At 33.9% G+C, this 17,143-nt stretch overlaps 2 protein-coding genes across 3 annotated transcripts; one reads left to right on the plus strand and one right to left on the minus strand.

The window, feature by feature from the left end:
* Window positions 1–3,911: 3,911 nt before the first annotated feature.
* LOC116124538 lies at window positions 3,912–4,286 on the plus strand. The gene has a single exon (XM_031410264.1). The coding sequence runs from the start codon at window positions 3,912–3,914 to the stop codon at window positions 4,284–4,286; it is 375 nt and encodes a 124-aa protein (XP_031266124.1).
* A 4,875-nt stretch (window positions 4,287–9,161) lies between these two features.
* On the minus strand, window positions 9,162–13,338 carry LOC116124585 (protein DJ-1 homolog D-like). Of its 2 annotated transcripts, XR_004127230.1 has the most exons (6): window positions 13,168–13,338; window positions 12,977–13,093; window positions 11,782–12,222; window positions 10,634–10,996; window positions 9,342–9,585; window positions 9,162–9,311 (listed from the first exon to the last, which is right to left on the minus strand). XR_004127230.1 is itself a non-coding variant. In XM_031410311.1 (5 exons), the coding sequence occupies exons 1-5, from the start codon at window positions 13,231–13,233 to the stop codon at window positions 9,397–9,399; spliced, it is 1,176 nt and encodes a 391-aa protein (XP_031266171.1). In that variant the 5' UTR covers window positions 13,234–13,338; the 3' UTR covers window positions 9,162–9,396. The 2 variants fall into 2 exon arrangements, 1 of the variants encoding a protein (XP_031266171.1); XM_031410311.1 differs by having other exon boundaries at window positions 9,162–9,585.
* Window positions 13,339–17,143: the final 3,805 nt, after the last annotated feature.

Here is a 17,143-nt window from a genome sequence, read left to right on the forward strand (position 1 = left end):
TAAATAGTGTCAACACTATGTTTTTCATGTAATGGTTTAAAACCCATCAATTTTTGTTGTAAACCCCAACTATGATCTAAGAAATGTATTATGACAGTTAAAAATCTGTTTTTGATCTACAAGCCCATATGTCTGATGTAAATGCAATAGATATATTCCTAAAATTTTGAAATTCGATTTTAAGTTTATTATTTATTTTGTTATAAAGTTTTAGTATATCTCTTCTACTTGTACTTTACTAACAGGAGTATATGTTGGACAAAATACAGTTTTAATCATGTGAATAAAATAAGGATTTTCAAATAAACAAATGGGAGAGTCCGTAGTAACTATGAATCTTGCTATTTCCTATCGCGCAACATGTGCATTGTATTGTCATGTTGAGAGAGTTGAGGATTGTAGATTAAAGTTAAGTTGAGTTTGAATTTGTCTACCTGATCCAGTTGAAGATGTATCGGACATCTGCATTATTTGAGGGCGCTTCTTCTCTAAGTGTTGTCGCATCATCGAAGTCCCCTTCTCAGTGCCAATAATGGTTTTACAGAAATTACATGCCCCACACGATTCTTCCACCTCCCTATTTGTTTTTGGCCGTTTTGATTCGGTGAAGTGTTGTCATACATCGGACACGACCCTCTTTGACAATCGGAGGGGTTGGGTCATGCTCGTGCCCATTGAGTCGCAGTTCACTTGTGTTTGATTGCACCTCGTCCTGGCCGAATGTGGTTGTTGAATTGCAGTTGCTGCCTCTGGAGGAAAGGGTGAAAATGGATTGAACCCTTTCATTTCTTCGGTGGATGGAACATAAAACTCATTTAGGGATGATCCTCCGAATGCATCATTTCGGGAATCCATTATGAATTTATGATAAAATAATAAATAATTAAAATGAAAAAAAATTAAATAATAATACGAATAAGGGATGATATTGAAAAATAGAAAAAATTGAATAGTATAAATAAATAAATTATAAATATAAATATAAATTGAATGAGAATTTGATTGAAGATTTGGAGTAGAGAGTTGAGAGATTGAGAGAATGAGAGATTAAGTGGTGTGGGAAAATGAGAAACGTGAACGGTCATGTGACCGTTGGCTGTTATTAAATGCAAATTTTTTTAAATTTTGTAAAATTTTATTTTAACTCCTACAATTTCTGTTTATTTCAAAATTTATAGAGGATTTTATGTAATTATCTAGGGGGCTAAAAAAAATAAACCAAAAGGGTTTGGGCCCGGGCTTGGGACCGGTCCCAGGCCTAGGCCTCTGAGGAGGGCCCAGTGGAGGGACCGAGCCGGAGACACACACACACCCAGACTTCAAAACAATTAGAAAAGAAACCTATATGATAAATAAGTTAGTTTTCTGTAAATTATAGAATGAGTTTGGATAATATATATGAGTTCAAGTACATGCAAGTTTGGGTGAATCGAAAATAATTTAACGAAAACAAAAATTAAGAAAAATACTTTCTATAGATTAGAGTGTGTCAAATCATAACGTTAGACAAAAGTGGATTAACTAAATAAGTTAATCTTAAATTATTATATTTAGGGAATTCATTTGACACACAACATCGCAATGTACTACTTAGATTGCGTAGCATAGCATAGTATTATATTGTATTATATTATGATATAATACCATTGGACATGTTGTATGATAATTGGTAGAACATAGTGTTATATTTATTTTTATACTATATTTGTTTGGTGTATGAATTGCATTAATAGTATTATTTTTGTTCTTTGTTCAAAATAATTTGGAGTGTGTTTTGTAAAATTTATTTTAAAAATTGTTATCAGTTTCAAAAACTAGAGGTTTGTGTTTGATAAATCAACTCTTCTATTTAGTGTTATATATATTGGAAAAAAATTATATATCTTATATATTAAAGTATTTTTGTAATTATAAAGTTATATTTTAATAAGTGTTTAGTAAATATAAAAAATTTATAATAAATAAATTATTATTTAACTAATAATTTAAAACAAGTTTCAAAACTTGAACTTGTTGACAGTCAATGCGGATCACTGGCAATCAACATCGGTCAACATAATTGTTTTACTATTGACCAACGTTGGTAAACGGCGTTAACTGGCATTGATTCCGCCTTTAGCCATTGTGTATTTAAATTTATACATTCTAAAATTAGGGGTGGAAAAATCCAGTCAACTGAACCAATTTGGTCTTTTTTGAACCAAATCGGATATTCGGTTCAAGCAGATCCCGAACCAAAACGGGACCATTTTTCTGCATAAATCGGTTATTAACCGAACCAATTAATCGATTCAGTCAATCGGTTTTTTGAAACAATAATTTTGCAACATAAATCCAGTTTTATGCAGTGACAAAAATTAGATTAACATTTCAATTACAAATCAGAGTAATATTATAATCACAAACTATTACAATTTAAAGCCTTTCTGCAGTGACAAATGACAATCGTTCATGTAACTAAACTATTAAAAATACAAATCAAAGTAACACAGAAGTAGAAATCTGGAAACACGACACTTTAAAGTTTAAATCAAACTTATTCAACAGAACTAATGAAATTCTTAAACTCCAAATCCATGTTAGTACCAAGTAAAAAGAAACCAATCAACTATCAAAAGGTAAGCGCAATTCTTAAACTCCAAATATAAAAAAATATGGTATGAGATATCCAGAAAGGGAACATAACAAACAAATTACAAAGCCACATGAACCAGCACATTTCAAACTCAAATGCTAACTTAGAATAAGTAACCCTGTAATTTCTAAAGGGACCTCCAAGCAAGCAGTAACCCTGTAATTGAGAACAAACAAACTAAGAACAAGAACTAGTCCAAAAGGGGCCTCCAACTCGAAGCAGTAACCATATAATTTCATAAACAAATAAACATAATCATCAAAGCATTTGAGTTTGAATTGAAAGGTCGAAGCAAACACAATCGAAATTCACAACTGCTTCATGAAACCTTCACAACATAGATTCAAAGGCTGAGGCTGTTGAAAATGTCATCACGTGGGTCTGTTATTCTTGTCCTAGTCTTTAGGAATTGTTTCTTCTATTTCCTTTATTGTTGCAAGATGTGCTTTATTGTTATTAACCGGGTCTATAGGAATTTGTTAGTGGATTTTAGTACATGTCAAGATTTGTTATGGTCATTGGCTTGGTCTTTAGTTTTACCTGGTCTATAGGAGGATACATGTCTTTATTTTCTGTCTTGCATGTTCAGATGAGTGCCTAGTTTGGTGGTAGAACGTTGAGTTGTAATGCCTATATATAGGCTGCTTAATTGATAAATAAAGCGTCAAGTTAATCCAGTATTTCCTCTGTCATTTAATAGTTCCTCTACTTACATATACAAGTTTATTTTTTATCAGTGGTATCAGAGCTAGAGAGTGACAACTGGGTGAGAAAAAAAAAAAGAGAGGGTGAGCCAAGAGAGAGGGAGTTCGTGAGACACTGCTGCCAAGAGTAAGTTTAAACAGGAGAGATTGAGTGAGTCAAAAGACAGGGAGAATACTTGAGACACGAGAGTACGTGAGATATAGAAGTAGAGCAGCAGCTTTGTTCCTTTCTTTCTTTTTTTTGTTTTTTTTTTTTTTTTTGTTTTGCAGTAGCAGCGAACGATGGCTTCAGAAAACTTTGTGCAACCTGCAATTCCACGCTTTGATGGTCATTATGACCATTGGAGCATGTTGATGGAGAACTTCTTAAGGTCTAAAGAGTATTGGCAGATTGTTGAGAATGGAGTAGCAGAACCAGCAGCAAGCACAGTTTTAACAGACCAGCAGAAAATTGAACTTGATGGGCAGCGATTGAAGGATCTCAAAGCAAAGAACTATCTTTCCAAGCTATTGATCGCTCAATCCTGGAAACCATTCTTTGCAAGGACACCTCCAAACATATTTGGGATTCCATGAAGAATAAGCACCAAGGAACAACAAGAGCAAAGAGGCAGCAGCTTCAAGCACTCCATACAGAGTTTGAATTACTCCGTATGAAACCGGGAGAGTCGGTTTCTGATTTTTTCTCAAGAACAATGGCAATTATCAACAAAATGCGGATTCATGGTGAAAAGATAGATGACGTAAAAGTAATCGAGAAAATACTTCGATCGATGACACCAAAGTTCAATTATGTGGTGTGTTCAATTGAAGAGTCAAAGGACCTTGATCAGCTGTCAATTGATGAACTCCAAGGTTCATTACTGGTTCATGAGCACAAGTTGATCCAGCAGGATAATGAGGAGCAAGCTCTGAAAGCTTCAACTAACAACAATACTACGACATAGAATCAATCAGCAGATCGAGGTAGAGGAAGAGGAGGTAGAGGCAATAGAGATGCATGTAGCGAAAGAGGAGGACGAGGCAATAGAGGCAGAGGTAGAGCAAACAATGATCGAGGAAACCAATACCAAGATAATCAATTTCAAGGAAGAGGAAGAGGACGAGGAGGCCACCACTCGACTTCTTATAGACCAAGATCAGCAGACAAGTTCAATGTGGAGTGCTACAGATGTCATCGGTATGGCCACTGCAAATCTGAATGCCGAACTAATCTGAATAGACAACATGGAGAGATATCTAATCTTGCAGAGAAGGAAGAAGAAGTATCCTTATTAATGGTTTGTCATGCAAAGGAGGAAACCAACAAGAATTTGTGGTACTTAGACACAGGCTGCAGCAATCATATGTCTGGAGGCAAGTCTGCATTCTTTGATTTGGATGAGTCATTTTGTGATAATGTGAAGTTTGGTGACAATTCTAAAGTGTCAGTTATGGGAAAAGGAAAGGTGTCAATCCAAACCAAGGGAAATTCTACTCAGACCCTATATAATGTTCTTTTTGTTCCAGACTTGAAGACCAACTTACTTAGTGTGGGTCAACTGCAAGAAAAAGGGTATGAGATTTCTATCAAAGAGGGAGTATGTCGTATACAAGATGCAAAGTTGGGCCTAATTGCTCAAGTTAATATGACGGCAAATCGAATGTTTCTGCTGTATATTCAAAACACCACTCATTCATGCTTATCTGCAAGACTAAAGGACAACACATGGTTATGGCATTTTCGCTATGGGCATCTCAATTTTGGCGGATTGAGAATACTACAACAAAAGAACATGGTGACGGGTCTTCCTCAAGTTATTGCTCCATCTCAAGTTTGTGAAGAATGCGTTGTTAGTAAACAACACCGTAATCAATTTCCATAAGGAAAATCTTGGAGAGCAAAGAAGCCATTGGAGCTAGTTCATTCTAACATTTGTGGGCCAATTAATCCATCCTCTAATGGAGGTAAACGATACATAATTACCTTCATTGATGATTATAGTCGAAAAACATAAGTGTATTTTTTGCAGGAGAAATCTGAAGCTTTTGTAGCCTTTAAAAATTATAAAGTACGTGTTGAGAAAGAAGTTGGTAGTCCAATAAAAGTTCTTCGTACTAATCGTGGTGGAGAATACAACTCACATGAATTTGCAAATTTTTGTGAGACCTATGGAATTAAGAGGCAACTTACAACAACATATATGCCTTAACAAAATGGAGTTTGTGAGAGGAAGAATCGCACTATATTGAATATGGTGCGAAGTCTTTTAATGAGGAGTGGCATTCCGAAAACTTTTTGGCCTGAAGCTGTTAATTGGAGCATTCATATTTTGACTAGAAGTCCCACCTTGCTGTTCAATATATGACACCGGAGGAAGCATGGAGCGGACGAAGACCGGCTGTAGATCATTTCAGAATTTTTGGATGTATTGCTTATGCCCATATTCCAGATGAGAAGAGGAAAAAGCTAGATGACAAGGGAGAAAAATGCATTTTTCTTGGTGTTAGTGATCAATCAAAAGCTTATAAGCTATACAATCCTAGCACTAAGAAAATTGTAATCAGTCGTGATGTTGTCTTTGATGAAGAAAAGACCTGGCCATGGAGTGACAATGTTGTTAGACAACATATTCCAGCGGATTTTGATGGTGAGAGTGATGAGAAAAGGCAGCAACCTATGGCAGTAACTCAGAATGATTCACAAAGCCTACCTGTGGTTGAAGAAATTGGAGAACAAAGGCCTCAACGAGTTAGAAAAAGACCAGTGTGGATGATAGATTATGAGGTAACTGATGAATCTGATGAGGACCCACTCACACATTTTGCCTTATTTGCTGATTGTGATCCTACAACTTATGAAGAAGCTATCAAAGAATCAAAATGGCACAAGGCGATGGATGAAGAAAAGGCAGCCATTGAACGAAACAATACTTGGGAGTTGACTGATCTTCCAATATGACACAAAACAATTGGTGTCAAGTGAGTGTACAAGACAAAATTGGAGGAAAATGGTGAAATTGACAAGTATAAGGCGCGCTTAGTAGCTAAAGGGTATAAGCAAGAGTTTGGTGTTGACTACAAAGAAGTGTTTGCTCCTGTAGCTAGGCATGATACAATCAGATTGGTGATCGCATTAGCAGCAGAAAACTCATGGCCTATCTTCCAGTTGGACGTGAAGTCAGCTTTCTTACATGGAGACTTGGAAGAACAGGTATTTATTGATCAACCTCCTGGTTATGTGAAGCTTGGAAGTGAGCATAAGGTGTATAAATTAAAAAGGGCACTATATGGAATAAAACAAGCTCCAAGAGCTTGGTATAGTCATATAGATGCTTATTTTTCTAAGGAAGGGTTTAAGAAATGTCCATATGAGCATACGCTTTTTACAAAAACTAGAGATGGAGGAAAAATGCTCATTGTTTGTTTATATGTGGATGATTTAATTTATATGAGAAATGATAGTGCCATGATTGAAAATTTTAGACAGTCTATGATGCTTGAATTTGAAATGACTGATCTTGGAAAAAGGCATTATTTTCTCGGTATTGAAGTGGTGCAATCTGCTGTTGGTATTTTTATTTCTCAAAAGAAGTATGTGCAAGAAATTCTAGACAGGTTTCAAATGAAGAACTGCAATTCTGTTAGCACGCCATCTGAAGTGGGTTTGAAGCTCATCAAAGATCCTGAAGGAAATAAGGTTAACAACACCCTTTACAAGCAAATTGTGGGAAGCTTGATGTATTTGACTGCCACAAGGCCTGATATTATGCATGCTGTAAGTCTCATTAGTAGATACATGGAATGCCCAAAGGAGATGCATCTTTTAGTTGCCAAGAGGATTTTTCGATACTTGCAAGGAACCATTGAATATGGGTTGTTCTATAAGAAAGGTGAAAAGTCAGATTTGTTTGGTTTTACTGACAATGACTATGCAAGTGATCTTGACGATAGAAAGAGTACGTCTGGCTATGTATTCATGATGGGTTCAGCAGCTGTTTCATGGAGTTCAAAGAAGCAACCGATTGTTACTTTATCAACAACAGAAGCAGAGCTTGTAGCTGCAACTGCATGTGCTTGTCAAGCCATTTGGTTGAGGAAAATTCTTGAGGAGCTGCACTTCAAACAACAAGAACCCACTATACTTTATTGTGACAATAGTTCAACAATTAAACTTTCCAAGAATCCTGTTTTGCACGGAAGAAGCAAGCACATTAATGTTAAGTATCATTTCTTAAGAGACCACACAAAAGATAGAGTTATTGATCTTGTTTACTGCAGAAGTGAAGACCAAGTTGCTAACATATTTACCAAACCCCTCAAATTGCTTGCGTTTCAGAAGTTGAGGAAGTTACTTGGTGTCTGCACTTTGCAAGATCGTGATTAGAGGATGTTTGGCTGTTGATATGTATTAAACTGAGTGTTTGAAAACATCAGTTTAAGAGAGAGATCGTTGAAAATGTCATCACGTGGGTCTGTTATTCTTGTCCTAGTCTTTAGGAATTGTTTCTTCTATTTCCTTTATTGTTGCAAGATGTGGTTTATTGTTATTAACCGGGTCTATAGGAATTTGTTAGTGGATTTTAGTACGTGTCAAGATTTGTTATGGTCATTAGCTTGGTCTTTAGTTTTACCTGGTCTATAGGAGGATACGTGTCTTTATTTTCTGTCTTGCATGTTCAGATGAGTGCCTAGTTTGGTGGTAGAATGTTGAGTTGTAATGCCTATATATAGGCTGCTTAATTGATGAATAAAGAGTCAAGTTAATCTAGTATTTCCTCTTTCATTTAATAGTTCCTCTACTTACATATACAAGTTTATTTTTTATCGGCAAACGACCAACTCACAAACAATTTATGAATTCTTTCCAGCAAACACAATTGGGATTCACAACTGCTTCATGAATCCTTTATTTATTAAAACTTTCAACTTACATAGCTCAGTCGACGGAGGCGGCAGCCAACAAGTGAAGAATAAAAAATAAAAATCTGAAGAATGGTTACCAAAATGTTAGCAAGATGCAAAGATAACGGAGGTTGAAAATCGAAAATCAAGGAATATGTGATCAATCGAGGACCCTTGGTGTTGTTGTCGACTTGTCTGCGAATCGACAGCTATCATTTGGCAATCGGCGACAATCATTGACTCTTGGTGTAAGTACTCTAACACTCTCAGTCTCTCACTCGAAGTCGAAGGCAACACACAACACGCTTAGTTGAATTTTAGGAACCTAGGGTTTTACTTTTTAGAGATTTTACTATTTTAGGTCTTTTGTTATAAGCCAGTTAAAAAAACCGGTTTTGGTTAACACATTTGTTTTAGGCATGAAACCAGTAATCGAACCGAAAACCGGTTCATAGATTTTCCCAAACTGAAACCGAACCGGTTTAAAAAAAAAACCGCTTTTCTGATTCAGTTTCAATTCGATTTTCTGGTTTGATTCAGTTTCCAAGTTTTTTTTTCCACCCCTATCTAAAATTAATAGGCAATGTTTATTGCAAGTGGAAAACTAATACAAAATAAATAGTAACTTAACACAATGGTTTTAATAAATATTATTTAATGTAGAAAAAATTGTATTATTTTAAACTTGGGATTGTTTAATACAATATAATTTTATTACCAAACACTATATTATAGTATTTAGTATTGTACCATTTACTTAATGTTATACAATCTTGCATGCCAAACATAAATTTATTCATTTATTTTTTATTTATTTTTTTTTAAAGTAAATTGTCATTGAATGTGAAGAAGTTTTGTTAAACCATATATAAGCTTGTGTCCTTTTAAGCCTGTGGTTGTGATTGGTTTTATTTTGGGTTTCATTTTTCACTTCTCACTGATCAGATTTAGGGTAGATTATCTTTAACAAAGTAAACAGCAAAATTCCTCCAAAAAGCACAACTCCAGAAATGCAACTAGACCCAAACATTCAAAGCCATCTCTAGGATAAACAGCATCAAATGCTGGAAACATTTATTTTTACACACCAAATGGTCAACACATTTATTTTTACACACCAAATGGTCAACACTTATGTGCATGCAAGCACACTGATAGCACGGTGAAGACCACCTAGAACACAACCTGGATTCCAAGCAACCCCATCAACTGAGAGATGAATTCTGGGTGTCCTGGCCATGCTGCTCCAGTTACCAAATTCCCGTCAGTAAAGCAACGGTCTATCGGATCAGGTTCTATCCATGTTGCCCCTGCCAACACCACATTAAGCTTAACTGCAGGGTATGCAGTACATTTCTTTCCCTGTAGTACAATCACAATGAATATTCACATGGTTAGTTTTAATATCATGACTAACCATAAAAAGAAATAACATCACAAACAAACAGCAGCATCAACGGGAGCAATACATTATCGTATGAGCCACGGTCACTCTCCCAAATATATTACTTATTTTCAATTTCCTTTAGGTTCTATAATACTAAGTTATATTTAAAAACACAACTAAATTTAACTAAGTCATTGGTAATCAAGAGTGTTGTGGAAAAGGAAAGACAATTTAATTAGCTTACCCTACAAACAAAGATGTGGATGTTATATTACTGGACACCGTACAGTTAATCTGTCCCTGGTCCTTGTAAATGAACAAGTAAAAGCAAAGAAAAAGTTTCCAAAATGCTTAAGAAAAGGAAGCGATATGGAAATATGGATTGGAGGATGCCAGCTAGTAATTTGTTACAGTTACCAGTTTCCATACAACGATAAAAGTGAACTAAAATTTAACTCCTACAATCTTCAAAGCAGCAATTTATCTTTAGGACAAATCATAAATATCAATTAACAATTTTTAGATGTGGTTCTTTTACAATCCATAACCAATTCTAAAATACATTTTACTTGATGAGTTACTAGCTTTCAAAAGTTTTCACCCTATAGAGCTAGTCAAAGGATGTTAATGGGATAGGTCATTCAGTGATTAAAAACACTTAAAAATTCAAATAAAATTCACTGGTGCTTTCTTCCGCTCCCTATTCTGTTGTTTTCAAAACCTCTAGATTGAAGTTTATTCTTCTCTTTCCTTCTTTCATGTCCTCTTCCCCTTCTGATGCTCCCCAGTTATTTCTTAATTCTCTTTCATATTTTTATAATTTGATTTACACTACATCTGATTGCATAACATCTTAAAGCATTCTCCTTTCCTTCTCTCCTATCTCCCAAAAGCCAAATGGAACATGAGCTTTACAATCACTAAAATGTGCCCACAGCATAATAATGGAGCAATCAAAATATGTACTTAATAACATAATAGATAGCATATTCTTTGGTAAACAAACAATATCAACAGCATTACCTTTAGAACACCAGCTGCAGCTAAAATCTGCTGTCCATGGCAAATTGATGCAACTGGCTTCTTGGATTCCATGAATTTCTTAACTAATGCAAGCACTGTTTCATTCAGAGCCAGATATTCTGGCGCTCGACCTCCAGGGATGACAAGAGCATCATAACTTGAGGCATTTACACCTTCAAAGTTAGCTGTAAGGGTGAAATTATGGCCCGGCTTCTCACTGTAAGTTTGGTCACCTTCAAAATCATGGATAGCAGTTGGGCATTTGTCACCAGCCTTTTTCTTGGGGCAAACTGCATCAACATGGCACTCTAGTGCTTGAAGGGACTGAAAAGGAACAATTACCTCGTAGTCTTCCATATAATCCTGCAAATATGAAACAAGAAAGCAATTATGCCAACAATCAAGTGAAAAAGTGCTTTTATCAAGTATGATTTATAGTTTTAGATTTAATAGAACTTAAAAATAGTTTATATACTGAAATATCTTCATTTTTACATTTGGTAGTTGCCAGATCAGAATCAGATAAAAGCCATCCAACACTGATTACTGACTACATTAAATTTCTTCGAGCAACAACTCCAATTCATGGAATCAGGTACTACTCAAACAAATATCATTCAGTTGCCATAGATACAAATTTTCATAAAAACATTTTTGCAAGCATATTACAGACAGAAATTATATGAATATATACATACAAATAAAATATACATGTACTCATAGTTGCACAAAGTGAAACGTAACTGTACACATACACATTTATAAAGTGAAGTTATTACTTTAACTATAAAACTGCATATTCTGATGCGGCAAGAGACTTCATAACACTAAGTTACGGTAACAGTTGAACGTTTTCTTTCAAGCATAGATATAGAAGTGAAGCTAAGGTTAAACTATGTTCAACGTAGCATTGCATGATTCAGTGTGTCAAACAGTAATCTTGAGAAATATGATTTCTGGTCCACATGTGACCAATTTTTTCTTAATTCTTGTCACATCTTCAATTTGAAAACTGTTGCAAATTATATTATTCAGTTGTTCCAGTGAAATGTCAACAGAAGTGTCAAACAGATTGCAGGATAAAAGGAAACTAATGACTCTTCTGACTGACATTTCTAGCTTAATGCTCCAATAAAAGAAGAACTCACCCCACAAAGAAATAAGATCCTCTTATTTGAACCAGTTATGGTGCCACCTAGTGCTTTAACAAACAGCCGAATGAACTCAGGATGCCCCTCATAAGTAGCCCCAGTAATAAGATTACCATCAACAACACAAGCAGCCAGGGTTTCTGGCTCTACCCAAGATGCACCTGCATCAATGAGAGCAGGTTTCACAGGAGGGTATGCTGTGCACTTTTGACCTTTAACTGTGCCTGCAGCCGCCAATATTAATTGCCCATGGCAAATGGATGCAATGGGCTTTCCTGAGATGGAAAATTTTCTCACCAAATCTAAAACAGATTCATCCATAGCAAGATACTCTGGAGCTCGTCCTCCTGGAATGATCAACCCATCATACGCACTGAACTCAATTTCACCAAATGTTGCATTGAGCGCAAAGTTGTGACCACGTGACTCAGAATATGTCTGCAGCAAGTAGAATTGCAAATTTATGAACTTCAAAATCACACAACACACGCAACTTACTCATCAGTTATTCAAAGCACAGGTACACTCTTTTAAAACGAGAAGGCTATGATCTAGAACATGTTTTAATCAATCAATGCCACAAGAAAGAATAATACTAGATGTACAAACTCTTCTATACAAACTAATGTGTCATAAAAGTAACGAATGAATGCATACAAAAATTAAACTCATTAAATGATCAATAAATATAGATGAATTGCATGTCAATGAAAGAATGGTGCTGCATCAGTTTGTATACATCAGTTTGTATATTTAGTCTTTACATGTAGCACCACTCCACAAAAAAAACAGTTTAAACCTTTCCTGTTTGAAAAGAGCGTCAGATATCTTGTTTTATTCACTCAGCAATCAGCAACATACAGTAAATATATAAGCTCTCAAACATGTTTAAACTAAAATCAAGAAAACAAGCAATACAATCAGGATTCAAACTGTGCCAGTGCTCACTAAAACAACAAAGAATATATATATATAAAAGACCTCAGATATTAACTGAAATTGCTTCTCAAAAACGACTGTATAAAATCAGACAAGGCAGAGTGAGAAAAATTAGTTATTAACTTAAAACTAAACTGGAAAACCTATTCTCAAACCAACGACTTAGCATAATCCATGAGATTCAAACTCTAAAAACCTTCAAAACAAATAAAATATGTTGAAAATAAAAATTTTAGAGAGAGGGTTCAGAGACCTGATGGCCTGAAACTTCATGAACAGCGGTGCGGCAAACATCACCGGCCTTTTTGCCAGGGCAGACGGCATGAACGGAGACTCCGTAAGCCAGTAAAGCTTGAAACGGAACCATGGCCTGCATCGCACTTTACAGTTACATTTTTAATTCAAACAAAGACGATTTAAATTAATTTAAAATCTTTTTGATACCTCATAATCTTCCATGTAATCTCCACATAGTAGCAAAACACTTTTCTTGCCTCTGCTATTCGCCATTTCTATTCTCAAACAAATTCTGCTTCAGCTCCACTGATGATGATTTTTAAGCTCAGCCCATCTTATACATGGTCTATCTTGTGTAAGATGTTGACTTTTTGTTTTTCTCGCAATAACAATTTTAGCCCTGGCGTTCCAAATAAGTTTTTCTTGCTCCAGTAATTTCTGAAAATAATGCTTTTATCCTTCAACTGGTACACTTGTCAGTTGTTAAAACTTCGGTTCTTTCAAATTTTCCTTTGTTCAGAGTTTTCTTATTAAATATTATTTAATTTTATAATTATTATAATATTTTATAATTACAGATTCTCATATATAATAAGGGTAATAAATTATATATCATTTTGGTTATGTTATATTTATAAATATAATAATTATATTTTTTTTTTTGTAAGTTTTTCGAGTTAAAATGTGATTTAAAAAATTGATAATTATTTTTTATTTATTTAAATTATCAAAAAAACTATTTTACTTATATTAATAAGAAACTAGGGATGAAAGCGGCATTTTCCAGAACTTTTGGATTAATGGATTAATATCAAAATTTTCAAAATGATGAATATTTTCAAGAAAATAATTATAATTACCTGTAGAAGATCAATAAGGGATTCATATCCCATGTCAGCCATTACTTGATATCTTGCAATACAAACTGTCAATCTCCAAATCATGTTGTTGTCATATCGAAAAGTGATAGTGAAGAGATCTTAATCTTATCTTTAGAAAATCTAAAATCTTCTAGGAAGTTCATAATACTATTTAATGTATCTTTGGAATGCAAATTTTCAATCTTCAAAATCATGTTGTCATATCGAGAACTATTTAAGATGTTAGATATATAGAGATACGAATCTTTCTTTTATAAAATCTAAAATCGGAGGAAGTTCGTAATATTATGTCCAATCACTTTATTAATATTGTGCTAGGTGGACTTCCTCTGAATACTTCTTTTATTAATGTGACCTCCGATCATGGTGTGTTATCGATTCAAAAACACTTATTTTAAATGCGGAAAAAAAAAATTATTTATATTAATTAAATGATATCTTTATCAATAAAATAATTCTGAACTTTTTTTTACACATTTTATCAATTAGTGAACATTTTTTTAAAGACATGCTTTTAAAAGTGTCATTTAAGTGATAAAACGTATCGATTTATTGGTACAAATTAAATTTGTTTCTTTTTTCTTCCAATTTTTAAAACAAGTGTTGCCCAAATGAAAATAACCCTTAATATTATATGGACGAATTTTTTTCAATCACTACGAATTATTTACCCTCTTAATTTCGAAAACTAACAATATTACCCTTATTAAACAAACAAACACTAACATTAATCAAACAAGAAATTAATTTCTAATCAAATCCTAAAGGTTTTCTCCTTCAACTAACTCAACTTGGAACCTTATTATTCAAACAATGTCAAAACCACAAATAAAATGAAATGAAAATAAAATTACAAAAATAAAAAAAATTGAAGCTCGGTCCCCCACCACAAGGCCCATGCTCAACCAGAGACGACTACCTAGGCTAGATCATGTCTTCGTCGTGTGATCTTTTTGCAACTGTTTTGGCCACGACTTAGATTGCATTTAGCTTCTATTTTTTGTTGTTTTAGATTTATGATCTTTTTTTTTTTTTTGTTTTTTTGGTTGTTGTTTTGGTTATGGTTTTATGATTTTAACGGCTGAATGAGTGTATAAAATTTTCATATTGTGTCACAGGATAGTGTTAATAATTTAGAGTTGGTGGCTAAATTTTAAGGTAGTGAAATTTGGATTAATTTTTTTTGATAATTTTATTAATTTGGGATGTAAATTAATTCTTAATTATTAACTTTGTATTAATTATTTTGATAATAAATAATAAATTAAAACCAGTATTTTATGGTCAAAGTTTGTCAAATTAAAATTGAGTGGATGGAAAGTATAACGAGAGTAACGTTGTTAGTTTTCGAAATCAAGGAGAGAAATGTCTTTTAACGTACAGCTATGCACCATAATTAATAAATATTAGAAGGGATACTTTCATTGGAATATTGGAGACCCTTGATAATAGTGATTGAAAATTAATGAGGTGAATAGATCATGGATCACATGTGTTTGGCAATATCTACCTTAAAAGACTCCACGTGTCAAGGATAACATCATAGATGAAGTGATGAAGACATTGTTGGCATCTTTTAACTTTATTTTAATAGAAAATTAGTATTGAAAAATGTTGTTTATGCTTTCTTTACAAGTTATAAAGCTTACACAACGACTCATATTTTTTCAATAGAAAATTACTTTTGTGTAGCACCTCAACAATTTCACACTGTTAGATTGTATGGAATTCACCATTAAAAATTTATATAAAAAAATAAATCAAAATTAAAAGATTACATTCTTTATTCCTTTATTTAAAGATAAAAAATATATTAATTATTTTAAATTAATATATAACTGTTACAAAATAAAGGATAATTAAATAAAGTTAAACACAATAAAATGTAGAAGATTAAAGGATATTTAACTGTTCTTTCTTTTACTTTTACAACACTTAAATTACAATGCAATTTTTTTTGGTAACCAAGTGTTCGGGCTAGCTTGCACATACCTTAATTAATTTCTAAGGTTCATTGAACATCCTACAAATCCAAAAAATCAAGTTAAGCCACAATATTATTGTGGTAGATAATCCTAAGGTTTGAACTTATGAACTCAAGGAAAGGAGTAAAACCTTCTTGATCATTATGCTAATTAGACAATACGATAAAGTATGTAACCCAATTAGTTAGACTATTCTATCATATTATCGATTAAAGCATATGATATCAACTGATTTTCGTAGTTTAGAAATGTAAAGGTTTAGAAATTACTAGTCAATTACTAAAATTTCAACTCTTGATTAACAATATTATAATTTAAATAGAGCAAACGATAGGTTCCCACTCAAGGTTAAGCGAAATGTCAAGTTCCCACCCCTAGTTTCATAAATTTCATATTCTCTCCCTTAAATTAACATAAATTTGTTTAACCTAATGATGAAAGGGTAAAATGGTTATTGAACCCACCATATTCCAAACCACAACCACAACCACATCCGTCTCACCCCTCTCTCTCTCTCATTTCTCTCCCATGTGTGGTTAACCACCTAATATCACCCTACCATTGCCGCCTCTTTTTTTTTTTTTTCCTACCTATTCTTCTTCTTCTTCTTCTCCTCTTTCTTCTTCTCTTCCTCCTACTTTCTTTCTTCTTCACTCTTCTCCCTTCTCATAATAGGCTTTGAGGCGGCTAGATTTGGCCAACATAAGGCCAAATCCAACAGCCCTCTACCCCAAATTGCTAGCAGTTTTTGTTATTTTCAATTTCTATCATTTTTATGTTGGTATTGACAAAATGTAGATCAAATGATTTTGTATATTGTAAAGTAAGGGAAAAGTTATAGCTATGACTTAAGCAAAGAGTCGGTGCATTTGTGGCGGTCTGTGGCTAAATTTGTTAGTGGTTTGGTGGTGGTAGGGCTAGCTTTGGCGTTTAGAGGGATTGTGATGGTGGTGGTGACTTTGGGGTTTTGATCGTGATGGGGTTGAAAGGTGGTGGTGGCTAGGTGGTGGTGAAATCAAAAGTTAAGGGCAGTATGGTAATAGCACTTTTTGTAGATGTGTCAGAAGTCAAAATTTACTAACAGTGTTAATTTAAGCGTAGGAATCTAAAATTTATGAAACCAGGGGTGAGAACTTGACATTTTGTTTAACCTTGGGAGGGAACATGTCGTTTACTCATTTAAATATTTAAATCAAAGTAAGTGGCATGACACAATTTTAAAAGCTTACCAAGAAAATTTTCATGAGCCTTAACTACTTGTATGCGGCAATATAATTGCATTTACAATAATACTAACCTAACAAACCCCTCTCACTA

Source organism: Pistacia vera, unplaced genomic scaffold, assembly GCF_008641045.1.
Source record: "Pistacia vera cultivar Batoury unplaced genomic scaffold, PisVer_v2 Contig153, whole genome shotgun sequence".
Lineage (NCBI taxonomy): Eukaryota > Viridiplantae > Streptophyta > Magnoliopsida > Sapindales > Anacardiaceae > Pistacia > Pistacia vera.

Bases quoted from the DNA above. Each gene is read 5' to 3' on its own strand.
- LOC116124538 (XM_031410264.1), top strand. From the start codon at position 3,912: ATGAAGAATAAGCACCAAGGAACAACAAGAGCAAAGAGGCAGCAGCTT.
- LOC116124585 (XM_031410311.1), bottom strand. From the start codon at position 13,233: ATGGCGAATAGCAGAGGCAAGAAAAGTGTTTTGCTACTATGTGGAGAT. The intron at 13,094-13,167 runs GTATCAAAAAGA...AGTGCGATGCAG, and splicing joins ATTACATGGAAGATTATGAG to GCCATGGTTCCGTTTCAAGC. The intron at 10,997-11,781 runs GTGAGTTCTTCT...TCATATTTGCAG, and splicing joins GGATCTTATTTCTTTGTGGG to GATTATATGGAAGACTACGA.